This window comes from Opisthocomus hoazin, chromosome 1, assembly GCF_030867145.1.
Source record: "Opisthocomus hoazin isolate bOpiHoa1 chromosome 1, bOpiHoa1.hap1, whole genome shotgun sequence".
Taxonomy (NCBI): Eukaryota; Metazoa; Chordata; class Aves; order Opisthocomiformes; family Opisthocomidae; genus Opisthocomus; species Opisthocomus hoazin.
The window spans coordinates 75,828,888-75,852,264 of NC_134414.1; the positions used below are offsets into that span (position 1 = coordinate 75,828,888).

General features: G+C 42.3%; 1 protein-coding gene across 3 annotated transcripts in view; it reads right to left on the reverse strand.

Moving 5' to 3' along the window:
* Positions 1-839: 839 nt before the first annotated feature.
* The window catches only part of LOC104329456 (interleukin-1 receptor type 1), a 31,686-nt gene continuing 9,148 nt past the window's right edge, over positions 840-23,377 (reverse strand). For all 3 annotated transcript variants that reach the window (XM_075426457.1, XM_075426465.1, XM_009934579.2), the window contains 8 exons: positions 22,638-22,827; positions 20,431-20,605; positions 18,798-18,863; positions 12,748-12,868; positions 9,612-9,757; positions 7,866-8,009; positions 6,666-6,830; positions 840-5,250 (listed from right to left, as the gene is read on the reverse strand). In XM_075426457.1, coding sequence (XP_075282572.1) covers positions 4,874-5,250; positions 6,666-6,830; positions 7,866-8,009; positions 9,612-9,757; positions 12,748-12,868; positions 18,798-18,863; positions 20,431-20,605; positions 22,638-22,827 — 1,384 coding nt within the window. In that variant the 3' untranslated portion in view covers positions 840-4,873. The remainder of the gene's footprint in view (positions 5,251-6,665; positions 6,831-7,865; positions 8,010-9,611; positions 9,758-12,747; positions 12,869-18,797; positions 18,864-20,430; positions 20,606-22,637; positions 22,828-23,377) is intronic.

Here is a 23,377-nt window from a genome sequence, read left to right on the forward strand (position 1 = left end):
TATAAAAACTCATTTCAGAAGAATTCCTCTAATGGCTTTCTGATCTGCTTATCTATCTGGCATGAAAAAACAAGCCCAGGATTAAACCAGCTGGCGTAAACAGAGCTGGCGCTACCTGTACTAGGAGAAGGGTCAGGAATGGTATTCAGCAACAGCTTTTGGGAAGTTGTTCAAAACAATCAGAATGCAAAAAGTATAGACCAAATTTAAAACTCCTAGTTTTATAAACTCATTTAATCTATTAGAATTGAAAATTATTCTTTAAACCCCATGCTAAGCACATTAGCCCTTCTGAAATAACCATGAGGTCTCGTGTCACACCAGCCCCTACAGCCCCACTGCCCAGGCTCTGGCTTTCTCAGAGCAGATCAGAAAGTTAGGGCTTGCCTAAGGAGCCAAGCAGAGTAGGCTGCCTCTCCACTACTGATAAGCAGCCCTTCACATCTCCTCCATTTGAGGTCTCCTGCATTTCCTCCAGCTCCTGAGGAGCTGCAGCAGAAGGTTGCTCAGTGGGGCACTGCTGGGGACCACGCTGGTCCCAGAGAGCGAGGCAGCAGCCTTGGGGCTGCTCCAGCTTCACCTCACTGCACAGGGAGTACCGGACAGAGCAGAGCCAAGTTCACCGCTCCTGCCTGCCCAGGCAGGATGACATGGTTAGTGCTAATGCTGTGCCAAGACTAGATTAACATAGTGGTTAATGAGACCCTTTCGCCCACACAGACTGAGCAGCAGATCGAATACAGTGGTCTTCTTTAAGACACTTCAAGTCAAGACCGTTGCTTGCTGTTGTTCATTCTCTGCATGCGTTAGTGGAGGAATGAGGGAAAAAACAGTAGTGCTGTAAGAAAAAACAAATGTAGTGCCTTTATTGAATTAAAAACTGGACCTTTCTTCAAAGTGTCTTTACATAACACATAAAACTTTAGCATCAGTTATATAAATATATCAAAAGGAACAAATATCTTTTAAAAAACAGTATTTCGGCTCAGTAAAATAACTTTCCTCTCCCTAAAGGTAGGGATAACAAGTAGCAGTTTTTCATTCAGTCTATTTCAGTCAACAAAAGCAATTTAGGAGGCCTGAGGTTGCTGGAACTCTGTTGCCTGGCCTGCATACTGCAAGCTGTCAAGGTGGAAGCGCAATCTCAGTATTGCACCCTAGTCCTCAGAGTACAATTACCATACTTCCAATGTCTAGTCTTCACATTTGATACAGGGATTTTCTTACAGAAGAGTTCTGTGACCAAACTGTACGGCTTCCGTCCCACTAAATTCTTCTACGGATGCAAACCGTAACAATTGGCCTTGCTCAGATGGATGTCAGTAACTTCAGCTGGATCTCAAGGCTCTTTTACCCTACAGTGGGCTGTCACTGAACATGCACCGTATTTAAAAGCTGCGTGCAACAGCTAAGCGAATGTTGCACGTCATGACCAGAACTGATCCTCCCTTGACACTTCTGCCTTGACTAAAACATAGAATGAGAACAGAATATAAGCATGTGCATTGCTCTACACATATATGACATTCATCAATAAAAAAATCCAGTACCATGACAGTTTGAAATAGTCTGATGTTTCAAATGCACTTTTTCCCCTCCTATCCTGAAATGTGGAGATTCTTATTCCATTCTGGCCAAACACACACTCAACTCGCAAAGCTCTGAAGGCACTGGCTCTCAGAAGCAGGGTTTCAAATTTCCACCATATGCTGAGGTAACCAGAGCACGTTACATGGGAGAGGAACCTCCCTCCACTGGTGGTGTCACTTATCAGGCAGAGCACAAGCGTCTCACCATCCCACCTTCACTGGGCAGCTCTCCCTCACACTACCAGTTTCACTTGGTTGAGCCACCCAGGAAGAAAAAGCTGACACTGCAGCATCAAAACCAGCAGAGGAATCCTGAAGGATGCAGAACATGATTTGTTTCAGATGAACAAGCTGAGATATCAAATGCCCAACTCAGAGGGAACATTTCTGCCTAATACAGCATTAGCTTAAAGCCTTCAAGGACAGCTTGGAAAGTGGTGGAGTTTGACATAATAGTAAGTTGCTTCTTTTAAGATGAGGGAGCTGCACAGGAAAAAATAGGCTGGAGTTTGAATGAGAGAAGAGCAAAAGATTCTGCGAGAGCGAAGCTGACAGAGTGCAAACAGGAACTCAGAGCTGCAAGCAGCTGCTAAAGGCTGTAACAATCAAATCCTGAAGCTTCTGTACACAAATAGATCTCAAAACTTAAAAATGTAACTGTCAAGCACAGACTGAAAAGCAATTTGGCTCTCACATCTCCTGCTCCTGTAAAATCGACAGCTATAAACATGGCATTAAACAGATTTGATCATTTCTTAAAATCAACCAAATCAATTCCCTCCTCCCCCCAAAAAATTGATCATTACAAACTACATCACCACCTAAACACAAGTCAAACATTGATTTCAGAGTTGACAAAATTGTGTCATACATCATATTGTTTAAAAAAAAAAAAGAGAAAGGATTCGACATGCTCAGCAAGTTTTAACCATTTCCTTTCCCCCACAGCTGTATGTAAGCTGCGACTCCATCCTCACTTCATCCAGCCCCAGCCAAATTAGGTACACAGTCACCTCTGATTCCTTACATCGTCAGGGGAGAGGGAAAGGAGAGAAGCAAGTAGCCACAGGGGGCATCTCTCTCTCACTTTAAGGAGTACTGGGCAACGCTATTTTAGCTCTGTTTTCTAAACGCATCTAGAGCCAAAAAGCATGGCCTCACCACCCCTTTTCTTCTCCCATTGTGCTCTGAACCCTCCAGGAACCAAACTCACTAATCTGGGAGAAAACCATCCGAAGGAAAAGACCGATTTCTGCCACCTTAGTCTGTTCAGTCAGGTTCAGAGCTGACAAATGCTAGAGCCTGCACCCTGGCTTGGAACAGGAGGGGAGATCTGCTCTCCTTCAGCAACAGTGACCCAAGAGAAGGAGGTGCCCTGAAGCCCCTTGATCTGGTCTTTAAAGTAAGAGGGATGAAGCCAACCATCCCATACTCCCCATGAGACAGTCCATGTCATTCGCTAATTGTTCCACTTGGGTAGTAAGCACAAATATATTAAGCCATTTAACTGGAAATCATAGAGCAGATCATGGAGCAGATCCTCCTGGAAACTGTGCTAAGGCACATGGAAAATAAGGAGCTGACTGGTGACAGCCAACATGACTTCACTAAGGGCAAATCATGCCTGACAAATTTGGTGGCCTTCTACGACAGGGTCACCGTGGATAAAGGAAGAGCAACTGATGTTGTCTACCTGGACTTGAGCAAAGCATTTGGCACTGTCCCACAAGACATCCTTGTCTCTGAATTGGAGGGACATGGACTCAGTGGATAAGAAATCGTCTGGATGGTTGCACTCAAAGAGTTGCGGTCAATGGTTCAATGTCCCAGTGCAGACCAGTCACGAGCAGCGTTCCTCAGGGGTTGGTACTGGGACCGGTGCTGTTTAACATCTTTATCAGCGACATGGACAGTGGGATTGAGTGCACCCTCACCCAGTTTGCAAATGAGACCCAGCTGTCTGGTGCAGTCGACACGTTGGAGGGAAGGGAAGCCATGCAGAAGGACGCTGATAGGCTTGAGAGGTGGGCCCACGCGCACCTCGTGAAGTTCAACAAGGCCAAGTGCAAGGTCCTGCACATGAGTTGTGGCAATCCCAAGCACAAATAAAGGCTGGGTGGACAACGGATTGAGAACAGCCCTGAGGAGAAGGACTTGGGGGTACTGGTGGATGAGAAGCTGGACATGACCCAGCAATGTGCACTCTCAGCCCAGAAGGTCAACTGTACCCTGGGCTGCATCACAAGCAGTGTGACCAACAGGTCGAGGGAGGGGTTTCTGCCCCTTTACTCCGCTCTGGTGAGTCCCCACCTGGAGTCCTGCGTCCAGCTCTGGAGCCCTCAGCACAGGAAAGACATGGAACTGTTGGAGCAGGTCCAGAGGAGGCCACAAAGATGATCAGAGGAATGGAGTACCTCTGCTATGAGGAAAGGCTGAGAGAGCTGGGGCTGTTCATGCTGGAGAAGAGAAGGCTTCAGGGAGACCTTAGAGCAGCCTTCCAGTACCCGAAGGGGGCCTACAAGACAGCTGGAGAGGGACTTGATCTTTAAAGGTTCCTTCCAATCCAAACCATTCTATGAAACAAAAAAAACAATCCTCTGGAGATTAATTTTTTTGACTCAGTACAGCATTACAACGGTATTTTTACAAAGTCTGTGTGGGACAAGTGACTAAAAGGTACAGTTCTTTGAAATGTAAAAAAGATCAGAGAAGAGTATTTATGCTTTGTCAGGTTCAATAGCACTTTTGGGGGCCTGGGATTGTCTCATCTTTTCTCTTGGACGATACTACGCTGATGCAGTAACACAGAGAGATTTACCTTCCAGCAAACAATGAACTTATAACAAATGAAAGTTTTGTCATTTCATTAAAAAATTGAAACAAAAACATTTACTAGGATCAACCATGTCCACTACACAGTATCACTATTATAATTAATATAGTTCCCTTCATATTCAACCTTTAATTGCAAAAAACAATTTTTTTGTTGTTTTGATAGTTTTTTTCCCTTCCATTTTCAAAAGAATTCCACCAAATCAAAGTGCAATTCTTGGAAAAGGCCTCATGTACGTCTTACGCGATTTCCATGTCATCACTGTGCTGCTGACGACATCACAAGGTGTTCGGTTCATCTGGCCATAAGAAAGGATGATTCACATCCGTAGACGAAGTTGTAGTACCTTCAATCCAGAAATTATGGATGAGATTGTCTGCACAAAACAGATCAATCCACCACCAACTATGTGAACTGAAGTAGTCAACAAGCATCGTTTTCCTGTTGTTATTTAGGAAGAATTAAAGTCTCTTGGTAACAAATGCAGCCCTGATGAAGATACAGTTTTTCTGGATGGCATGTGGTAGCGCACTTTCTTCCAGAATCTGGTACTTGCTGAGTGGGACCTTTCTGAGAAGTCCCCTTTCCACCGGATAGCCCCATGCTTTTGCTTAATATATTTGATTGTTTCTGGCATGTCCGCATAATCTTGTATTTTTTCAAGTTCAATGAGAATTATTTTAATGCTGTCTTGGACAAGAGCATTATACACGGCTAGGTGCTTTTCAGACACATTGTCTGTAACACTGTAGCAGGAGGGTTCTGGTACTAAAACAATTATCACTCTTCTACTTTGATGGATTTTTTCATCAGCAACACTGATCACAGCTGTAGAGAAAGAATTTGTGCAAAATTAAGGCTGTATGTTTCTATTTTTTGTTACCAACATGTTGCAGCTGTTTCATTCACTGTTTGCTATTTGATTTGGCCACTGCAACACAATCTGACCCCGTCAGACTTCATGTCTACATTCCTGTTTTGCATAAACAGCGAAGAACTATCACCTGTCTACTTACCTCGCTAATGCCATTTTATTACCATCATAGGTGCAACTGCAAAAAAACAAGTTCTGAAACCATACGCCTAGACAAAACTGTGACCTTTTTCCTTAAATGGCTTGTTCTGATATCCTTAACTGTTTTTTACTACATGTAAGTAGAACAGAAAGCAAAGAAACCTCCCTTCAATAGCATTCCAGAAAATTAATTCTAATACAGCAAAACATGGTAAATACCACGCAAAACCCATATGGGTTAGCCCCTAGAATAGACTATTGCATTTTTTCAAGCTGGAAAAATAAAGCAGCACTTTAGACTGTACTTCTCAGAAACCCTTCCTTCTCAAACCTCTACCAAAAGCTTTCAGATGTAAAGAAGTGATCCACGAACCATCTCATGTAGTTTGTTTACACACCTTTTTTTAAAAAAAAAACCCAACAACAAAAACTTATATTTAAGGCCTACTATGTAAATCTATTCAGTCTCAGTATTATCTTTTTAAAGCCATAAGGCCAGTAAGGATTCTGAAGACTTTCATCATTTCCCCTCACATAAGCAGTCAGTGGGACAGACTTTGCAGTTTTCAGTGTCACATGCTAGGAATTTAAATTTGATGCGCATATGCACACAGAGGAAACCTCCACAAGGATTTTAAATCCTTGCAAGGAAGGCAATGCTTTGTAAGAACTTTCACAAGGGACAAGTAGTCTTTGACACAGCTGACAGCTCCTGATAACTTATTTTAGTTTGTATTCTTTTTTTTCCCCATCTGCACTGTCTAAGCATCCATTATACCCTTCATTGCATTCTGCTGGTTTGATAGCAGTACTCAGAGCAAATAAAAACGAAACAGTAGAGAAGTTATCCTGTCAAATGGCACCTCAAAGCAATGGGTTCTTTCCACACCACCCACGAGAACTACTTTTCCATGTTTCCAGGCATTAGTCATCATTCACAACCACAATTTCAGCTCCCCTTCCCCTCAGCATCCTTCCATCTCCAGATATCTAGGCTAGCCAGGCATTGAAAAAGCCTGGAAGAGGTAAATAATGACAAGGGGAAAGCTGAGATAAATAGACTTCATGGTAGTCAGAGAGAATTCCATCAGAGAGAATAAGAAAAAATCACAGCTCATTTGACAGTGGGAAATATTTAGAATCGCATCTGACTGACTGCCTGTTTCTGGGTTGTACTTCAAGCTGCCAATGAGAAAACTTGAGTGTAATTTGTCTTCAGAGAGCTTACCTTCTCCTGGTAAATCATCCCTCCCAAATATGAAGAGGTTATATCCACACTGTCTTTCTAAGACCTCTGGCAGTATCTTCAGAGCAAAAATATCCGATGAATACAAGCAGCTCTCTCTGTTCTTTGGATACAGAACATAAGCGTCATAGATCTTCCCATCTGAAACTAAAGAGGGAGCAATAGGAGTAATATAAAAATGGATTCTCAAGACAGAAAAGCAAACAAGCAAATCTCTAAACTGTTTTTTGCACACTTGAATCATTGTTTTAGGTCCTAATCCTGCTATTATTTAAGCATGTATAACTATACTAAGCCTGAAATATTTGTAGAATCAGGCCTTCTAGAATTCAGTATGCTGGATCTGAATAGGCAAAAGAAACCTGCAAAATTAAGTAGGTTTGAATATTCTTTTTTGAACTCTAAATAAAAAAACATTATCACTGAATTATCTGGAAAAGAGCGGTTCCAGTAGTACAACTGAATACTTAACATTCCAGCTGCCATACAATTCACGGGTCATTTCTGTAACCTGGAGTTTCAAAACACAGCAACCACTTGGACAAGAAAACAAAACCAAGGTATTTTTGGCAAATTTCAAAGTCTGAATAGTGCTACGTATTCTGGAACAAACTTTTCAGAAAGACCAAATTAAAAAGACTTCAAAGAACTCTAACAGAGTTTCAGTACATCTAGAAGATATTTTGTTTCTCTAGCCATGTACCTCCTCTCAGATATTTGGAAATAACCCATACTTCGGCATACTCTCATAGATAGCACCCCTATCAACATTTTTTCTGAATGCTAGGAATTTACAGAAAGTAAAATAATCAGAAGTGCCTTCAAATAGAAAAGAAAGTGAAATTTGTCCTGTTTTATCTATGGAAAATAACAAACACCCAACAATTCCACTGTATTACCGCTTTCTATAACAACAGCAACTAGAAGAAATGTGAACAACTGCATTCAAAGCGCTGAAGGGGGTGTTCAGGGAAAGGAATGATAATACTGGATTCCTGAAAAGTTGCTGATTTTTCCCCTGAAGATGCTTTGGTTATCTGAACTAATTCGAAACACCATAAAAACATGTTACCCTTTCAAAAACCCCAAGCCAGACCAATCACACTCACTGAGGTTAACTCATTGCTTTGCAAGGGAAGGTGGAAGCTCGTTACAACACACAGCACTGTTACACAAACATACCTTTTTTACCCAGGAAAGGATGGTAGAAGTCCCGATACCAAAGCACAATATCAATTTTGAAGATCTTGTAGATAAAGAGAGTAAAAAATACTAAAAATACCATGGAAACTCCTCCTCCAATTAAGTAACCCTGAATGTTCCAAGCTGCAGTAGAGTGGAGTAAGGAGAGAGAAAACAAACAAAACACAGTTATACATTAGAAACAGAGAAAGACAAGAGATGTTCAAAATTGTTTAGTCATTAAAATATTAAAAAAAGGAAGGAATGAGTAGGACTGAAAGTTTTTCATGTATGCAAATACTGTTATGAAGCATGTATGCAAATACTGTTATTTGACAAGCCTAATTGTATCTTTCAGAGAAAAGGTACCTTAGCAATAGGACAAATGAGCCTACTCTTCAGCTGAAACACCAAAATACTGACGCATATCCCAGTGCAGCAGCAGAGTCAGAATTCTTACACAAAATTTTATCAGTCAGAAAGCAACAAAGTCAGAGGTGGGAAGGTGATTTCCTGACCATGCTATCCTCCCCAGACCAACCAGCTTTCCATTTTCTCTAGCCTCTTCGAAAATTGAAGCTACTAATTTGTTACCCTTAATAGATTTGTTGTCCTTAAAACCAACACACACCTTCCACAAACTGCACTCTTTAGTTCATGCATATTAAAGGATTTCTGAGGTTAAATCCTACCCTGACAATCTTTATGGAGAGCTTGTGTAACAAGCTAGAACTCAGATCCACTTTTAGGCAATTATTTGTTTCCAATGTGGCCAGTTAAAGATAAGTTTGAGAATAACATTTGTCAAAGGATTGGCTCACAGTTGACAAAGCCAGCTCAATACAACCTCAATAGACCAGAGGCTCTTCTGCAGTTAAATTAAAAAAAAAAAATGGGTACTTATAATGATTTGCTTTTCTGTGTATCTGTTTTTAAATAAAAATAAGTAATTTCTTCAGCCCTGAATTTGAGTTTTTAAAGCTCACTTTACCTTTAAGTTCATCTACTTAAAAGAAAATTTAATGCTAGCCAGCAATAGGTCAAACTTATCCTTGTCTCTGATCACAAGCCTGGGGTCTCCAACAAGTGGCAGGATGCTCCCAATCAACATGCATGAGCCTATCTAGAAGGTGATAACACAGCACATGCATCAGTAATGGGAAGTCCATAATCTTTCCGCGCAATCGATTTCATTACTTCACCATCATCACTGTTAGAGTTTCTCCTACTATATAAATACATTTTTTTTTTCCTTTCTCTTGGCAATCTGAGCCCATTATTTTTTACTGAAAGACAGGACAACCAGGTCCACATATATATTCATGTCCTTTTGACAGTCTGTTCCACACTTAGTTACGTCTTCCCCCAAGCTCTTTAGAGAATTGGCTATTTTCACTATGCTTCTAGACACACGATCTCCTCTGCTCCACATGCTTCTTTAAGCACAAGAGTGTAAAATGAAGCACATTATTCCACTGAGGTCTCACATTTGCTTCAAATAAACTGTAATCTTAACATTAATGTTTCCTAAAACACTGAATGAGAGAACACAAAACAAATTAAAAGTACTATTTTCTTTAATTTTGCTAATAATATGACAAAAACTTCACAAAGAGAGGCATTGACCTGCATTGCCCACTTTGCTCAACGGCACATCATGCAGTTTTAGCTCTAAGTAGGATGTTGTCAAACTAACTGAGAAGTAAGCATCATTGATCACCATTTTATAAAGACGAGGTCTCTTACCTGGGCGTTCCAATTTGATGTAGGCTGTAAATTGTTGAGAACCATAGATGAAGTGACAGAAAAATTTATAAGCATAATCCTGTACTTTCACTTCTGAAATATTAAATTTTGTTCCAGATACAGGAATTCCATGAGGCATCACCTCTCTGTCATTAAAAAAAGAGTAAAAAGGAAACATCTGTAGAGAAACTGAGATATCAGTGCCTAGTATAGGATAGACTCATCTATCCACAAATACAAGAACATTCATTTTTTTACCTCTATAAACCTAAGAAGCCAGTGAAGCACAGCAAATATCATGCCTGTAACAAGCAGCTTCATGACTAGAGGTGACTTGGCTCTTTCCATACACATTGGGTTGTTGGGTTTTTTTCACTGAGTGGGACAGAGTGCACCATTAGTTTTGTATCATTTGCAAAACAGCTCAAAGGGGTGGCTGATACACCAGAGGGTCATGCTGCCATCCAGAGGAACCTTGACAGGCTGGAGAAAGGGGCTGACAGGAACGCCATGAAGTTAAGCAGAATGCAAATCCTGCACCTGAGGAAGAATATCCAGTCCCCAGGCATCCTGGACTGCATGAACAGCAGCGCTGCCAGCAGGTCAAGGGAGGTGATCTTTCCCCTCTACTCAGCACTGGTGAGGTCGCACCTGGAGTAGTGGGGCCAGTTCTGGGCTCCCCAGTACGAGAGATGTATGGATTTACTGGAGCAAGGCCAACGCAGGGCCATGAAAATGATTAATGGAGTGGAGCAGCTGTCCTCTGGGGGAACAGGGACTGCTCAGCCTGGAGCAGAGAAGGCTGGGGGCGGGTGGATCTTATCAAGGTGTGTAAATACCTGACGGGAGGGAGTGGATTGAGCCAGGCTCATTTCAGTAGTGCCCACTGACAGGACAAGAGGCAATGAGCACTGAAACACTTTCCCATCTGAACACTTTTTTATTGCGAGGGTGATCAAACACTGGAATAGGTTGCCCAGAGAAGCTGTGAAGTCTCCACCTGTGGAGATATTCAAAGCCCAGCTGGATACAGCTCTGAGCAACCTGCTCTCTCTCACCCTGTTTGAGCAGGGGGGTTGGACAAGACAATCTCAAGAGTCCCCTTCCAACCTAAGTGATCCTGTGAATGAAACGTTGTTCAAACCAGTAGTAACTAGTAATAAAAGTGTCAAGAGACAAAAACCATCTTCCAGCGTTCTTTATATTGATGATGAAGCAAAAACCTTTCTAAGCATACTGATGGACTCCCCAATGCCACAGTGTCCACAGTTAAGGGCACCAACCAATTTAGGAAAGACTGATGAATAAAATTCACAAAAGCTGGGTGATCTTGGTGTCAAATGACAAAAACCATAGCATTACTGCCTTTATGTCTCATATCTATTGTCACAAGAGGCTTGGAGATACAATATGCTATCCTGCTAAATACCATCCTGCTCTAAGGTAGATTTACACATATAAGATGGGAGGGGCTGCAGTAAGAAGGTACCTATAAACTGGCATTCTACCCTATATACCGAAGTGGCATGACCTTATATACTTCAGGAGGAAAACTCATTTTGCAGAACATCCTGAAGAACCAGTTTCTATTACATATATAATTGCCAGCAATTTCTGTCACAGGATGCCAATATAAACCTCATAATTTGGCAACATGTTCTGATTTGTTCAAGTCAGTTTTAACTTTCCTCCCAGCAGAGGAAAGAGTTACCTCCTAGCTGTAAGCCCTCAAGTCCATAATGTTGGCCATGCCTACAGTGTGCTTTGCTATGAGCAAACACTCCACAAATGTAATTGCTGAGAAACTGCTACTATTTTTTGAAGTAAAACAACGTTATTGCAATTAGATTCATGTCTTTGATACTGGATAACTTAATTTGAACTACTAATCCCGATTAGAACTTGCACAGGATGTATTTTGCACATCACCATCTCTGGCATGGGAAAATTAACAAGCAGGGTAGTGATTCGAAATGGGTATCACTTCCAGGCACGCCAAAAATCTTAACAGAGAATTGGTGTGAGTTAAATATCTTAAATGCTTTTCAGGAAGATGTGTTTACTAGCAGCACCAAGTTGGTTTCAGAAAAAACTGCAGTTATAAAAAGTTTAAACACAGCTACACAGAGCTGCACATGTGTCTTCTCTGGTGAAACTTCACGCCCTGAAGAATAATGGGCTTAGTTGTGCCTTAGAGACCAAAAGCTGGGGCCCCAGTATTTACAGGCAAACAACCAAGTATTACAGATCTATAATGAAAGTAATAATTCCCCCTAAAGGAACCTGGGGACAAAGTAAAACGAAGATTCCTTCTGATGGCCAGATGGAGATGAATGAAAAAGACCATTTCAAAAGCAGGCTGCAGCCTAACTCTCTAGCCATATTTTTCACTGATGATGGCACTTTGCAGACACAGCAATGCTTCTGCACAAGTGAGAGCTCATCAGCTGAGATTTTTTTCTTTCTGCTTTGTACTGCCTTTTAAGGGTTATATTTAACAGCAGTGATTGATACAATGAAAAAGCAAACAGCACATTCACACTCTGCTACAGCACAGACCAGTCACTGAGTAACAAAGGTCCTGCTCTCTCAAAAGAAATTGCTGGTTTTATCAACCTAATTTGTGTTTCATTTTCCTGAACATAAAAAACCCCTAAATGTCCTGCAACAACAGCTTCTGCTTTGTGTTCTTGAGGATTACTAGTTGTGTCAGTACGTAGAAAAGGACCAACTTCACAAATAAAAATAAGTGGTTTGATTTTTTTGTCTTGGAACAATGCATCCTTCCTGTATTAATGATAGAGGGCAGGCTTTAATTTATTTGCAAAAAGGATTGCATAAGAACAAATGCATAACAGGCCTTACAAAATTATGCATTTCACCACAGCACTATAAAAACCTACATGCAATTGCTTCATTACATTTGTATCAGACACATCAGTATTTATCACAACATGTTTATATTTTTAAAAACCAAGCAGTAAGAATATAATGTACTTGATGCAGACTTCTAATCAGTCTTTCAATGACTACTGATATTTGACTAGTAGTCAACTTTATGGTAAATTCACTGCAAATTACTGGAGATTACTTCAGCTAGAAATGCACTTACAATTCAATGTATAAGGATACTTACTCATAAAACTGTTCCCTGTAGGTGCTATCAAAGCTATCAACATCCTCATCATTAACTTGCCAGAATGGAATCAAGCCATTTATGTCACTTGATATATTACATTCCATAACTACATGAGAGCCTACAAAAAACATTTAAACACAGCAATTGAATGTCTTGTAACAGAAGCAGGATGAAGTGATTAGGGAACAGGTGGGAAAAGGAGGGCTACCAAAAAAACCCACTTACCTTACAAAAAGCAGAGTCATTAAAATTCATCCCTCTGTAATCCACACTGGGGTGTCCCCAGTCTGGATATAAGTTCCACCCTAAATGTAGGTGTCTAAATGTTCATGTCGATATTTGACCAGATGCCTAAGATAGTAACAAGAGTTTAGCTCTGCTGGAGTCGACTCACATTAAAGTAGATACCTGGACCTCATCAACTGAACAGCTCTCTAGACTCCACTGACTCCACTGAAAGATGCAGAGCTCAAATCAGTTGGATGTACACAGTATGGTGACATCCAAGATGCTCTCTAGCATCCAAGGCATCCATATGGAGCTGGCAGACAGGACTCCAGACCTTCAAGAAACCTGCACTGCTAGAGCAGCCAGATCACCCAAAACAGCACTAGACATCTATGTCTAGGCAACTGAATTGAGTCCCTGTTGATAATAGCATGAATTGAGGCCCCCCAGCTCATATGCAGATACCACCTGGAGCTGAATCCCATTCTTAGTGACCACACGTGTCTTTACTCCAAAACAGAGTCTTTTGGCCAACACTGTCCACTGGGATGGTTTCTGAATACCCTCACACTCTGCTCCCAGAGCAAGCTCACCTGTCACTCAGCTCCTTTGCCACCAACCGTCCAGATCCTACAGAATGCCTCAGTATTAACAAAGCAAGCCAAGTTGCAGCATATATTTATCGCCAATGTACCTCGGAGGGCTCCATTTACAGGAAGGTAAGCAGTTTTCCTGGAGTCCTTTCCTTCTGTATTTTACCCATGGGAGTTATGATTTGATAGGAGAAGGTGGGCTCTCAGTTCACCTACGTAAAGGCCTCAATGTTTCATTTCCTAGAACCACATCATATCTAGGTGCTTCCACCAAGTGATAGTCTCTATCAAAAGTATGGAATAAACCTTTAGCTCGCATGCAAAGCAGTTACTTGAACAAGAGTTCACTCAGAAATCACAGATGCTCCCCAATCTCTTCCCCGATGTCCTTCCACCACAATAACGACTTTTTTTAAAGATGCGGTTTAGTTCATCGCACAGCTCTTCAAAAGGAAGAAAAACCTTAAGTGTTCCATGCCCTCCACTTCTATACACTCCTGCATGTACCGTTAAGTTTCTGCACTACCTTCTCCTGCCACTTCTTATGCAAAAATACAGGTATTTCCAGGTTCATACAGTTTTTTCCAGGTTCTGTCCTACAGGCAGGCATTTAACAGAAGATTTTTTTTTCCCCAGCATCCCATTAAATGTACCAGACAGAGAATATTACTTTTGAATGGCAGTGCCTTTTTTAAAAAAACGAAAAAAAACCAAAAACTTCACCAACTTCCTTTAAAGGGTCCCCCTGTAATACGGAATCATTTGTAGTTGTTCAGTAGCCACAGTAAGTCCACTTTGTGGGTGAAGGTTTTGTGTCTCCTTTTAGTCTCATGTGTAACTGCTTGCCTAACATCTGTAAGGCAATTAAAGCTGGGTTTGTTCATCTTCGCTGGTCTAAGGCATCCAATAGTACATCAGCAACTTTTAATTAATGCTGAAGTCTCGAAGCCATACCAAATATGGACCAAATGCTATTCTAAAATAAGGAGTCTAAACAAGTTGTTGCATAACACGTCTTAATACAGGCTGAGAGTCACAGGCAGCCCCTGGATTAATAATTGCTCTATTCTCCATTTTCTCAGTAAGTACTATCAAGGATTAAGAAAATCCTAAAGGATGCCTTCAGTAAACTAAAGAGCCTTTTAAGGGCCTCAGCAGATCAGACTCCTCCTGGGAAGAGGTCGCATTGGTAAGTTTTTCTGAATTAAATGGTTTTTCTGAACCAATTACCAGTCAGAACTGCGGATGAGATTTACATATTTTAATAGGAGGCAGATGCAGTACAGTGAAGCCCCACAGTAATATTACTTCATTTCTTCTACAGTTACAATTACAAATGAAAAAGAAAGACAAAGATTAGGGTTGGGCGATGTAAAAAAAATGAGTGGCAAGTCTCCCTATTTCAGTCTAAGATCTGGTGAGCAAATTTCCTTACTAGTGGCAAGGCACAAATCACGCACGTAATTGTAATGAAGCCAGAGAAGATGTAATTACCAGAAAACAAGATGCTGCTGAGCCATTTCTGAATATTTCCAACAGAATTAAATAACTATCTGAAGCCTGCAGGACTGCAAGCCTATGAGATAATGCTGTTTGTATCAGATCCCGAATATTCCCACTGTTTAAAACAAAGCCTTCTGGACTTTGGAGGAACATAATTTCTATTAAAGCTCATTCATTATTCTTGTCAAGATCTACTGATCTTCACCAGAACCTGGCAGCTTCAGAATGAGATATCAGGTATCTTTCACAAGTTGTTGAGGTCAAAAAGAAGAGAAAAAACACACTCAAAAACCCAAAACAACTGCAACAAAAACCCACAAACAAACAAATCAAACCACAAAGCCCACCAGTGTTTCAGTGCTGTTCACTTTAGTGTAATACCTTATACTCAAAGTTAGTATTTGGGCCAGATAAAATGTTTCACATAATGTGAAAAGAAGCACAAAGCCTCAACAGGAGAAAAGAACATCTGATATACAAAGTATTTACAAGCTCAATGTGAGAAAAAGCAGCAGCAGAAGTAGCTGTGTTATGCGACACTACCATCAATGTGACATACATAAGAATCACAGAATAGTTTGCTTTGGAAGGTATCTTTAAAGGTCATCCAGTCAGCTCCCCTGCAATAAGCAGGGGCATCTTTAACTCGATCAGGTTGCTCAGAGCCCCACCCAACCTGGCCTTTCCAGGGATGGGACATCAACCACCTCTCTGGGCAAACTGTGCCAGCGTTCCACCACCCTCAAAGTGAAAAATTTCCTCCTTATATCCAGTCTAAATCTACCCTCCCTTAGTTTAAAACCATTACCTCTTGTCTGATTGCAACAGGCCCTGCTAAAAAGTTTGTCCCCGTCTTTCTTACAAGCCTCCTTTAAGTACTGGAAGTCCGCAATAAGGTCTCCACAGGAGCCTTCTCCTTTCCAAGCTGAACTCAAACTCTCTCTTTCTCTGAGCCCAAACTCTCTCAGACTTTCCTCACAGGAGAGGTGTTCCAGCCCTCTGATCATTTTTGTGGCCTCCTCTGGACCCGCTCCAACAGCTCCACGTCCTTCTTGTGTTAGGGGCTCCAAAGCTGGACACAGGACTCCAGGCGGGGTCTCACCAGAGCAGAGAGGCAGAATCACCTCCCTCGCCCTGCTGGCCACACTGCTCTTGATGCAGCCCAGGGTGCGGTTGGCCTTCTGGGCTGCAAGCACACGTTGCCAGGTCATGCTGAGCTTCTCATCAACCAGGACCCTCAAGATCTCCTCTGCAGGGCTGCTCTCAATCCGTTCATCCCTCAGCCTGTATTGACACCGGGGGTTGCCCCAACCCACGTGCAGGACTGTCCTAGTTTTGGTTAAAACAGAACTGATTCTCTTCTAGAGAATCTTCCTCACATCTAAGTTCTTCTAAGTAACTCTATTTTTCTAAACCTGGCTGGCTACAAAGATGATGAGGGGACTGGAGCATCTCTCCTATGAGGAAAGGCTGAGGGAGCTGGGCTTGTTCAGCCTGAAGAAGAGAAGGCTGCGAGGGGACCTTATAAAGGCCTAGAAATGTCTTACAGGTGGGTGTCAGGAGGATGAGGCCAGACTCTTTTCAGTGGTGCCCAGCAACAGGACAAGGGGCAATGGGCACAAACTGAAGCATGGGAAGTTCCAGCTGAACATGAGGAAGAACTTCTTCCCTCTGAAGGTGATAGAGCACTGGAACAGGCTGCCCAGGGAGGTTGTGGAGTCTCCTTCTCTGGAGATATTCAAGACCGCCTGGACACGGTCCTGTGCAGCCTGCTGTAGGTGATCCTGCTTCTGCAGGGGGGTTGGACTAGATGACCCACAGAGGTCCCTTCCAACCCCTACCATTCTGTGATTCTGTGATATTTTACAGACACTGTCCGCTTCAAAACTGGTAACACCTAATGTTTATAGTCTTACTGAGCTAACGGTAGGAATGGAATGCAGAAAAAGATCCCTGCTTATAACTATTACTGTAGCAGCGATGGTCACCAATAGACGTCTTAGGTCCCCCAAGTGAGGAGTCGTAAAGGGTCGCACTCGCAGTGAGGGCCGGACAGAACAGGTGACCCGACATTGACCAGTGAGGTTTCCATGCCATGGACATCATACTCAGTTTAAAGCCGGGAGATCACGAGGGTCTCGCTCTCTTTGTCCACAGCCGCCTTCTGAAGAGGACCCTGCTCGCTATCCTGCCTGAGATCCTGATCCAGACTGCGATCCGTGCATTCCTCAGTCCAGTTCCTGTCTACTGCTGAGGGAGGCCAGCCCGGGACTACTTGGTGCTGCCCGGCAGCAGCTGGCAGGACACCAGCACCCCGGCACCCAGCTCCAGGAAACTCAGCATCAGTTTTGTCTATATTATTTTATTCCTGTATTATTAGTATTACTAGTAAAGCTGTTTCTATATTCAATTTGTAAGTCTCTCTCCCTTTTCCTCCTTTTCCCTTCCTCTGGTGGGAGGACAGGGTTAATGGAGAGCATCTGCCACGCTGTTTGTTGCTGTCCTGCTCTAAACGGTGACAAGGGCCTTGCACTTGGCCTTGCTGAACCTCATGAGCTTCACATGGGCCCACTTCTCAAGCTTGTCTACACCCCTCTGGATGGCAACCCATCGCTCAGGCGTGTCACCCGCACTACTCTGATCTGGCCTCAGCTCCCATATGGTGCCAAAGCCCTAGCACAGCCTTCCTCAGAGCTTCTCTAATGACCTAATTGGTAATAATCCTTCCTCAAAAGATTACAGGACAGCTTAGATCCTGTACTAGGAAATTCTAGTAAATAGCCAATCACACCTCAAAAATCAGTTAACGCCCATTTTAATTAAATGCTTTGAAACAGTTCTCATTGGTGCAAAACAAGAAAAAAAATTGCAGTTCAAGCAGCTCCAAAACTCATTCTTCCGGGCTACATCAGTAGAACACAACTCTGTCCCATATATGGTTCGATCTAAACATGTATAGGTTTGCTTAGGAAAAGACTTGCATACCATATACTTGGCCCACAGAATCACAAAATAACTGAGGTTGTAAGGGACTTTGAGAGGTCTCTAGTCCAATTTCTGGCTCAAAGCAGAGCCAGCTTTGAAGTCAGACCAGGCTGCTCAGAGCTTTATCCAGTCAGGTTCCGAAACCTCCAAGGACAGAGGCTACACAACCTCTCTGGGCAGCCTGCTGCACTGCCTTGCTGTCCTCACTGGGAAGAAGAGACTCCTTGTATCCAGAATCTCTTATTTAAGAAATTTCTAAGATAAACAATACCTGGGATATCCACCAACTAGCAGCCCACTGTTTCACAAACGATCATTATTTGAAACCTTTTAATACCCCAGAACAAGGAATAAAATCCAGGTTGTGAAGAGGGAAGGGAGACAGGAAACATACAGGAGGAGGAAAACTCTCTCAACATGTTACATATGTGTAATCATATTTCCACAGACATTGAGAAGTAGTAGAAAGGACATATGGCAATAATAAAAAACATAAATAAATGCATCCCACCCAACACTGCTGGTCAAGAGACGCCAATCCTAGGCACACAGTTATTGCCTCCGCAAATCACTTGCGGGAATCATGTTCTACCATCTGTTTTCCAGATATCCTCCATGCACGTACCTAGCTCCCAATCTTGCTGAAGTCAGTGGAACTGTTAATGTGTTATTTCAGAAAGACCAGGAGCTTATTTGTTTTACTGAATGTTAATGACTTCTTAAATAGTCACTACTTACCAAGTTCTACTTCAATTGTATTGTTCTTCGGATAAATAAACTTTGGTCTCCTCTGCAATGGTTTTTCTAACAGAAACATAAGAGAAAAATAAAATGTTCAGGCAAGAAGAATTTCAGAACTTACTTCAACTGATCTTTTCACAATGGTTTTGTTTTACTGTTTGGTACTATTGTAGTGCCATACTTACTACCAGTTTCAAACTTACAACAGAAAATATCTCATGAGATTTGCTGTGCTCTATCCGAATTATTCTATTTTAGTTTCCAAGTTAACAGAAGGCTTTATCTTACCTTAATCACTGAATCATAGAATCATGAAGGTTGGAAAAGACATCTAACATCAAGGCCAACCATCAACCCATCACCACCATGCCTGCTAAACCATGTCCTGAAATGCCCTATCTACACGTTTTTTGAACACCCCCAGGGATGGTGACTCCACCACTTCCTTGAGCAGCCTGTTCCAATGCTTTACAACTCTTTCAGTAAATACACTTTTCCTAATATCCAATCTAAGCCTCCCCTGATGCAACTTGAGGCCATTTCCTCTCATTCTATCACTTGTTACTTGGGAGAAGACACCTGCCTCACTGCAACCTCCTTTCAGGTAGTTGTAGAGAGGGATAAGGTACTTTTTCAAAAGTAAAAATACTTCTAAAAAAAATCTCAAATTTACTAGCAGTTAATATAAAAGTAATACAAAACCAGAAAAAAAAAAAGAAAACCAAAAAATGCAATGAAGTGTGTCAGAGAGATGGATAAGGAAGAGAAAGAGGGATTGCCTCACCAACCTCCTAGAGCAGGTGGATATCTATTTAAGTAAAAGACTAAACAAGCACACACTTAAACTGGGCCGGAATTGTATCATTCTGCACGATATATAGACTTGCTGCTAACAATCCACTGTTCTTGTATCACCTGTCTAAAGACAGAATTTTGATTAATCTAGAAAGATGGACACTCTACCTCCAGCCAGCTTTTCTGACAGAACTACTATCATGGTACTGCTCAGGTCATCAGCAATGCTGCCCACAAAAATGCAATCACAATCATCACAGTGATAAATAACAGTACTGGGAGAATAAGACAGCCAGTTCTGCAACCTGTTAGATGCAGAAAAGCAGAAACAAGTGCCAACAGTAAGCCAATCCTTTCCAGAGGAAGATTTATTAACTTTATAGCAGTTACAGTTTGTCACATCTCCTTTCCCATCAGTTGAAATTCTAGGGAACTTTGTAAGCAAGTCCACCAACAGGGCCACAAGCAGGTGTTTTGCTGTGATGGTCTCTGCAAAAATTCCTCTTTTTTTAAAAAAAATATATTTTATTTAACAGTGTATTCTTTGTTTTAGAAAAACACACATACACACACCCAGCAACCACTGCTTCCTTCTAATTATCACTCCTAACCCAGCATTTCTCATTTCCCCAGGACAATCATTCCTCAGAAGCAATGCTCAAAGGTAGCAGCATGCATTATTGTATTTTAATCTTGGCATTCAGGCAAAAATTAATTAAAGATTTGCAAGTCTAATTTCACACAGTTGAAAAGTAATATGCCAAATAGCTTATGCCTGCATACAAATATTTACAGCAGAGCCAAAAAGAGAAGAGAATAACCCCAACACACTCACCTTTAACCTCTAGATTCACAGTTCGTGAAACATTATATTGTTTTCCCATATATGTGTATACTATATGGCATGTGTAGTTTCCTCTGTCTTGTACAGTTACATTGTGAATCCAGACAGCATTTTCACCATCTGCCAAAATAAGTCGCTTGTCTTCAAGAAATCCAGGCTTACACTCCTAAATATATCAAAAGTACCTGTGATTTAAGGGAACTAATAATCTGATAATTAAATAAGTTACTGAACTCCACTGAGTATTAAAATACTTTCCAAATACTGATTATTTTGAAAACCACGATGTGGGTTCTTATCCAAGCATCACTATGCTCTAGTATGAAGCCTGACAACATCTTGCTACATTTGCACTGTTTAAAAATAACTGCAGCCAATCCTTCAATTTTTCAAGTGCTGTGTTTTAATTTGCTCCCTTCATTTAATAGATCAACAGTTATCTATTTCAGGTGTGATGAAAGTTATTACACCTGTAGCAGAATTTATGAGAATACATGCCTACATTTCTGCTTCAGTGAGATGCTGGTAACTAGTGGTGTCCCCCAGGGGTCAGTACTGGGCCCAGTCTTGTTTAACTTCTTCATCAATGACCTGGATGAAGAGTTAGAATGTACCCTCAGCAAGTTTGCTGATGACACCAAACTGGGAGGTGTGGTAGACACACCGGAAGGCTGTGCTGCCATTCAGCGTGACCTGGATAGGCTGGAAAGTTGGGCAGAGAGGAACCTGATGAGGTTCAACAAAGGCAAATGCAGGGTCCTGCACCTGGGGAGGAACAACCCCACGCATCAGTACAGGCTTGGGGTAGACCTGCTGGAGAGCAGCTCTGCAGAGAGGGACCTGGGTGTCCTGGTGGACGACAGGTTAACCATGAGCCAGCAGTGTGCCCTGGCTGCCAAGAAAGCCAAGGGGATCCCGGGGTGCATCAAGAAGAGTGTGGCCAGTAGGACAAGGGAGGTTCTCCTTCCCCTCTACACTGCCCTGGTGAGGCCCCATCTGGAGTACTGTGTCCAGTTCTGGGCTCCCCAGTTCAAGAAAGATGAAGAGCTACTGGAGAGAGTCCAGCGGAGGGCTACAAGGATGATGAGGGGACTGGAGCATCTCTCCCACGAGGAGAGGCTGAGGGAGCTGGGCTTGTTCAGCCTGAAGAAGAGAAGGCTGCGAGGGGACCTAATAAATGCTTATAAATATCTGAAGGGTGGGTGTCAGGAGGATGGGGCCAAGCTCTTTTCAGTGGTGCCCAGTGACAGGACAAGGGGCAATGGGCACAAACTGAAGCACAGGAAGTTCCGTCTGAACATGAGGAAGAACTTCTTCCCTCTGAGGGTGACGGAGCACTGGAACAGGCTGCCCAGGGAGGTTGTGGAGTCTCCTTCTCTGGAGATATTCAAGACCCACCTGGACAAGGTCCTGTGCAGCCTGCTGTAGGTGACCCTGCTTCGGCAGGAGGGTTGGACTAGATGACCCACAGAGGTCCCTTCCAACCCCTACTATTCTGTGATTCTGTGATTCTGTGACTCAGTGCTGCTGTGGTGGTGCCTTGTGCTGGCGGATGTATTACCATTTCTCTGGCAATGTAAATACAGTGAAAAGCTTCATTGTCTTCCCTGACCTATACGTGGTTTCGAATTCCTTCATGTCAGAAGATGTATAGGTGCAGCACCAAGGTTATTCTATATGTGCAGGCCCATGGAGCTACTTTAATACCAGGATCAGAATTAAGAGTAGAACTGCTTTAGTATTTTACCTTAACATGGACAAAATACAAGTTTCTAAGCCTGCATAGCCTACAAGAGCAAGAGGTGTAAGAATACCACACCACGATCAACAGACAGAACAAGCGTAGTATTCTGCGAAACTGAAATAATTGTGCAGAACCTTATATTTAGGGAAACATACAAGTTTTTTAATTTCTTATCTACTTAAAATAATCAAAGGATAAACTAGATTTTCACAAATCAACATGTTGACTCTGAAAACACTTGCAATCCAAAAATGTGGGGTTTTTTAAAATTTTTTAAAAAATACCTCCCATACCTCCTTACACCTCCCCACTAGTGCAGCAAGACAGATGCTTTACTCAAACTGTAGAGAAAATAAACTTTCCCTTCCAAAATCTGTTTTTCACAGCTACTTCATAACACATTTTAAACAGAATACTTCCTATCTTGTATATCTGGAATACACGTGCACAATACCTTATACCAGTGTACTTCAGGCTGATTATTGTCTTCATCTTTAAAATGTTCTAGATCAGGGCATATCATCTTTCCAGTATTTCTGCTCATCACTATTTGCTCAAACTTCATTTTTCCATTAAAACACAAACCGTTATCATTCTTAAAAACTGTTAAACTTACAGTTTTTTGGTTAGAGTGGTTAAAGCTCCTGTAATGAGAACAGCAGACAAGTCATTAACAACAAGGTTCCCTGTTTCCAGCAAGTCAGGGAGTTTACGGAGTGGGACCTCAGCACCTCCACCAGCCTTGCCTCTTATGCCCGTGCTACAGCCCCCTCCCCCCAGCTCTTACACACCGCCCTCAGCTCCTCGCCCCCTGTTCCAGATTGAGAGAGATGGGAATAAGCTCTGAATAATACTTCCTCTCTCCAGAAGTGGAAACACAAGAGGGGATGCCAGGACTTCTCAGAGCTGACGCTCCGCGGAGCCCACGGCACCAACCCAGCCTCACCATTTTCAACACTAGGTTTGCCAACACACAGTAGTGCAGCGTAACCCAAAGTGTATCTGCACTGGAACACCCTCGGTGCCACATGAACAGGAGAAGACGGGTTCATGTCAGTGTTCCTTGGAGGGACGTATCAAGAAAAACAGGCGGTCACTCTTGGCAGAAGAGAACAAAGCTTCTGAATAACATATACATCAAGGTGCACTATCATTGTGAAACCCCTTCATACTGACAGCTCGCAAGAACCTGTG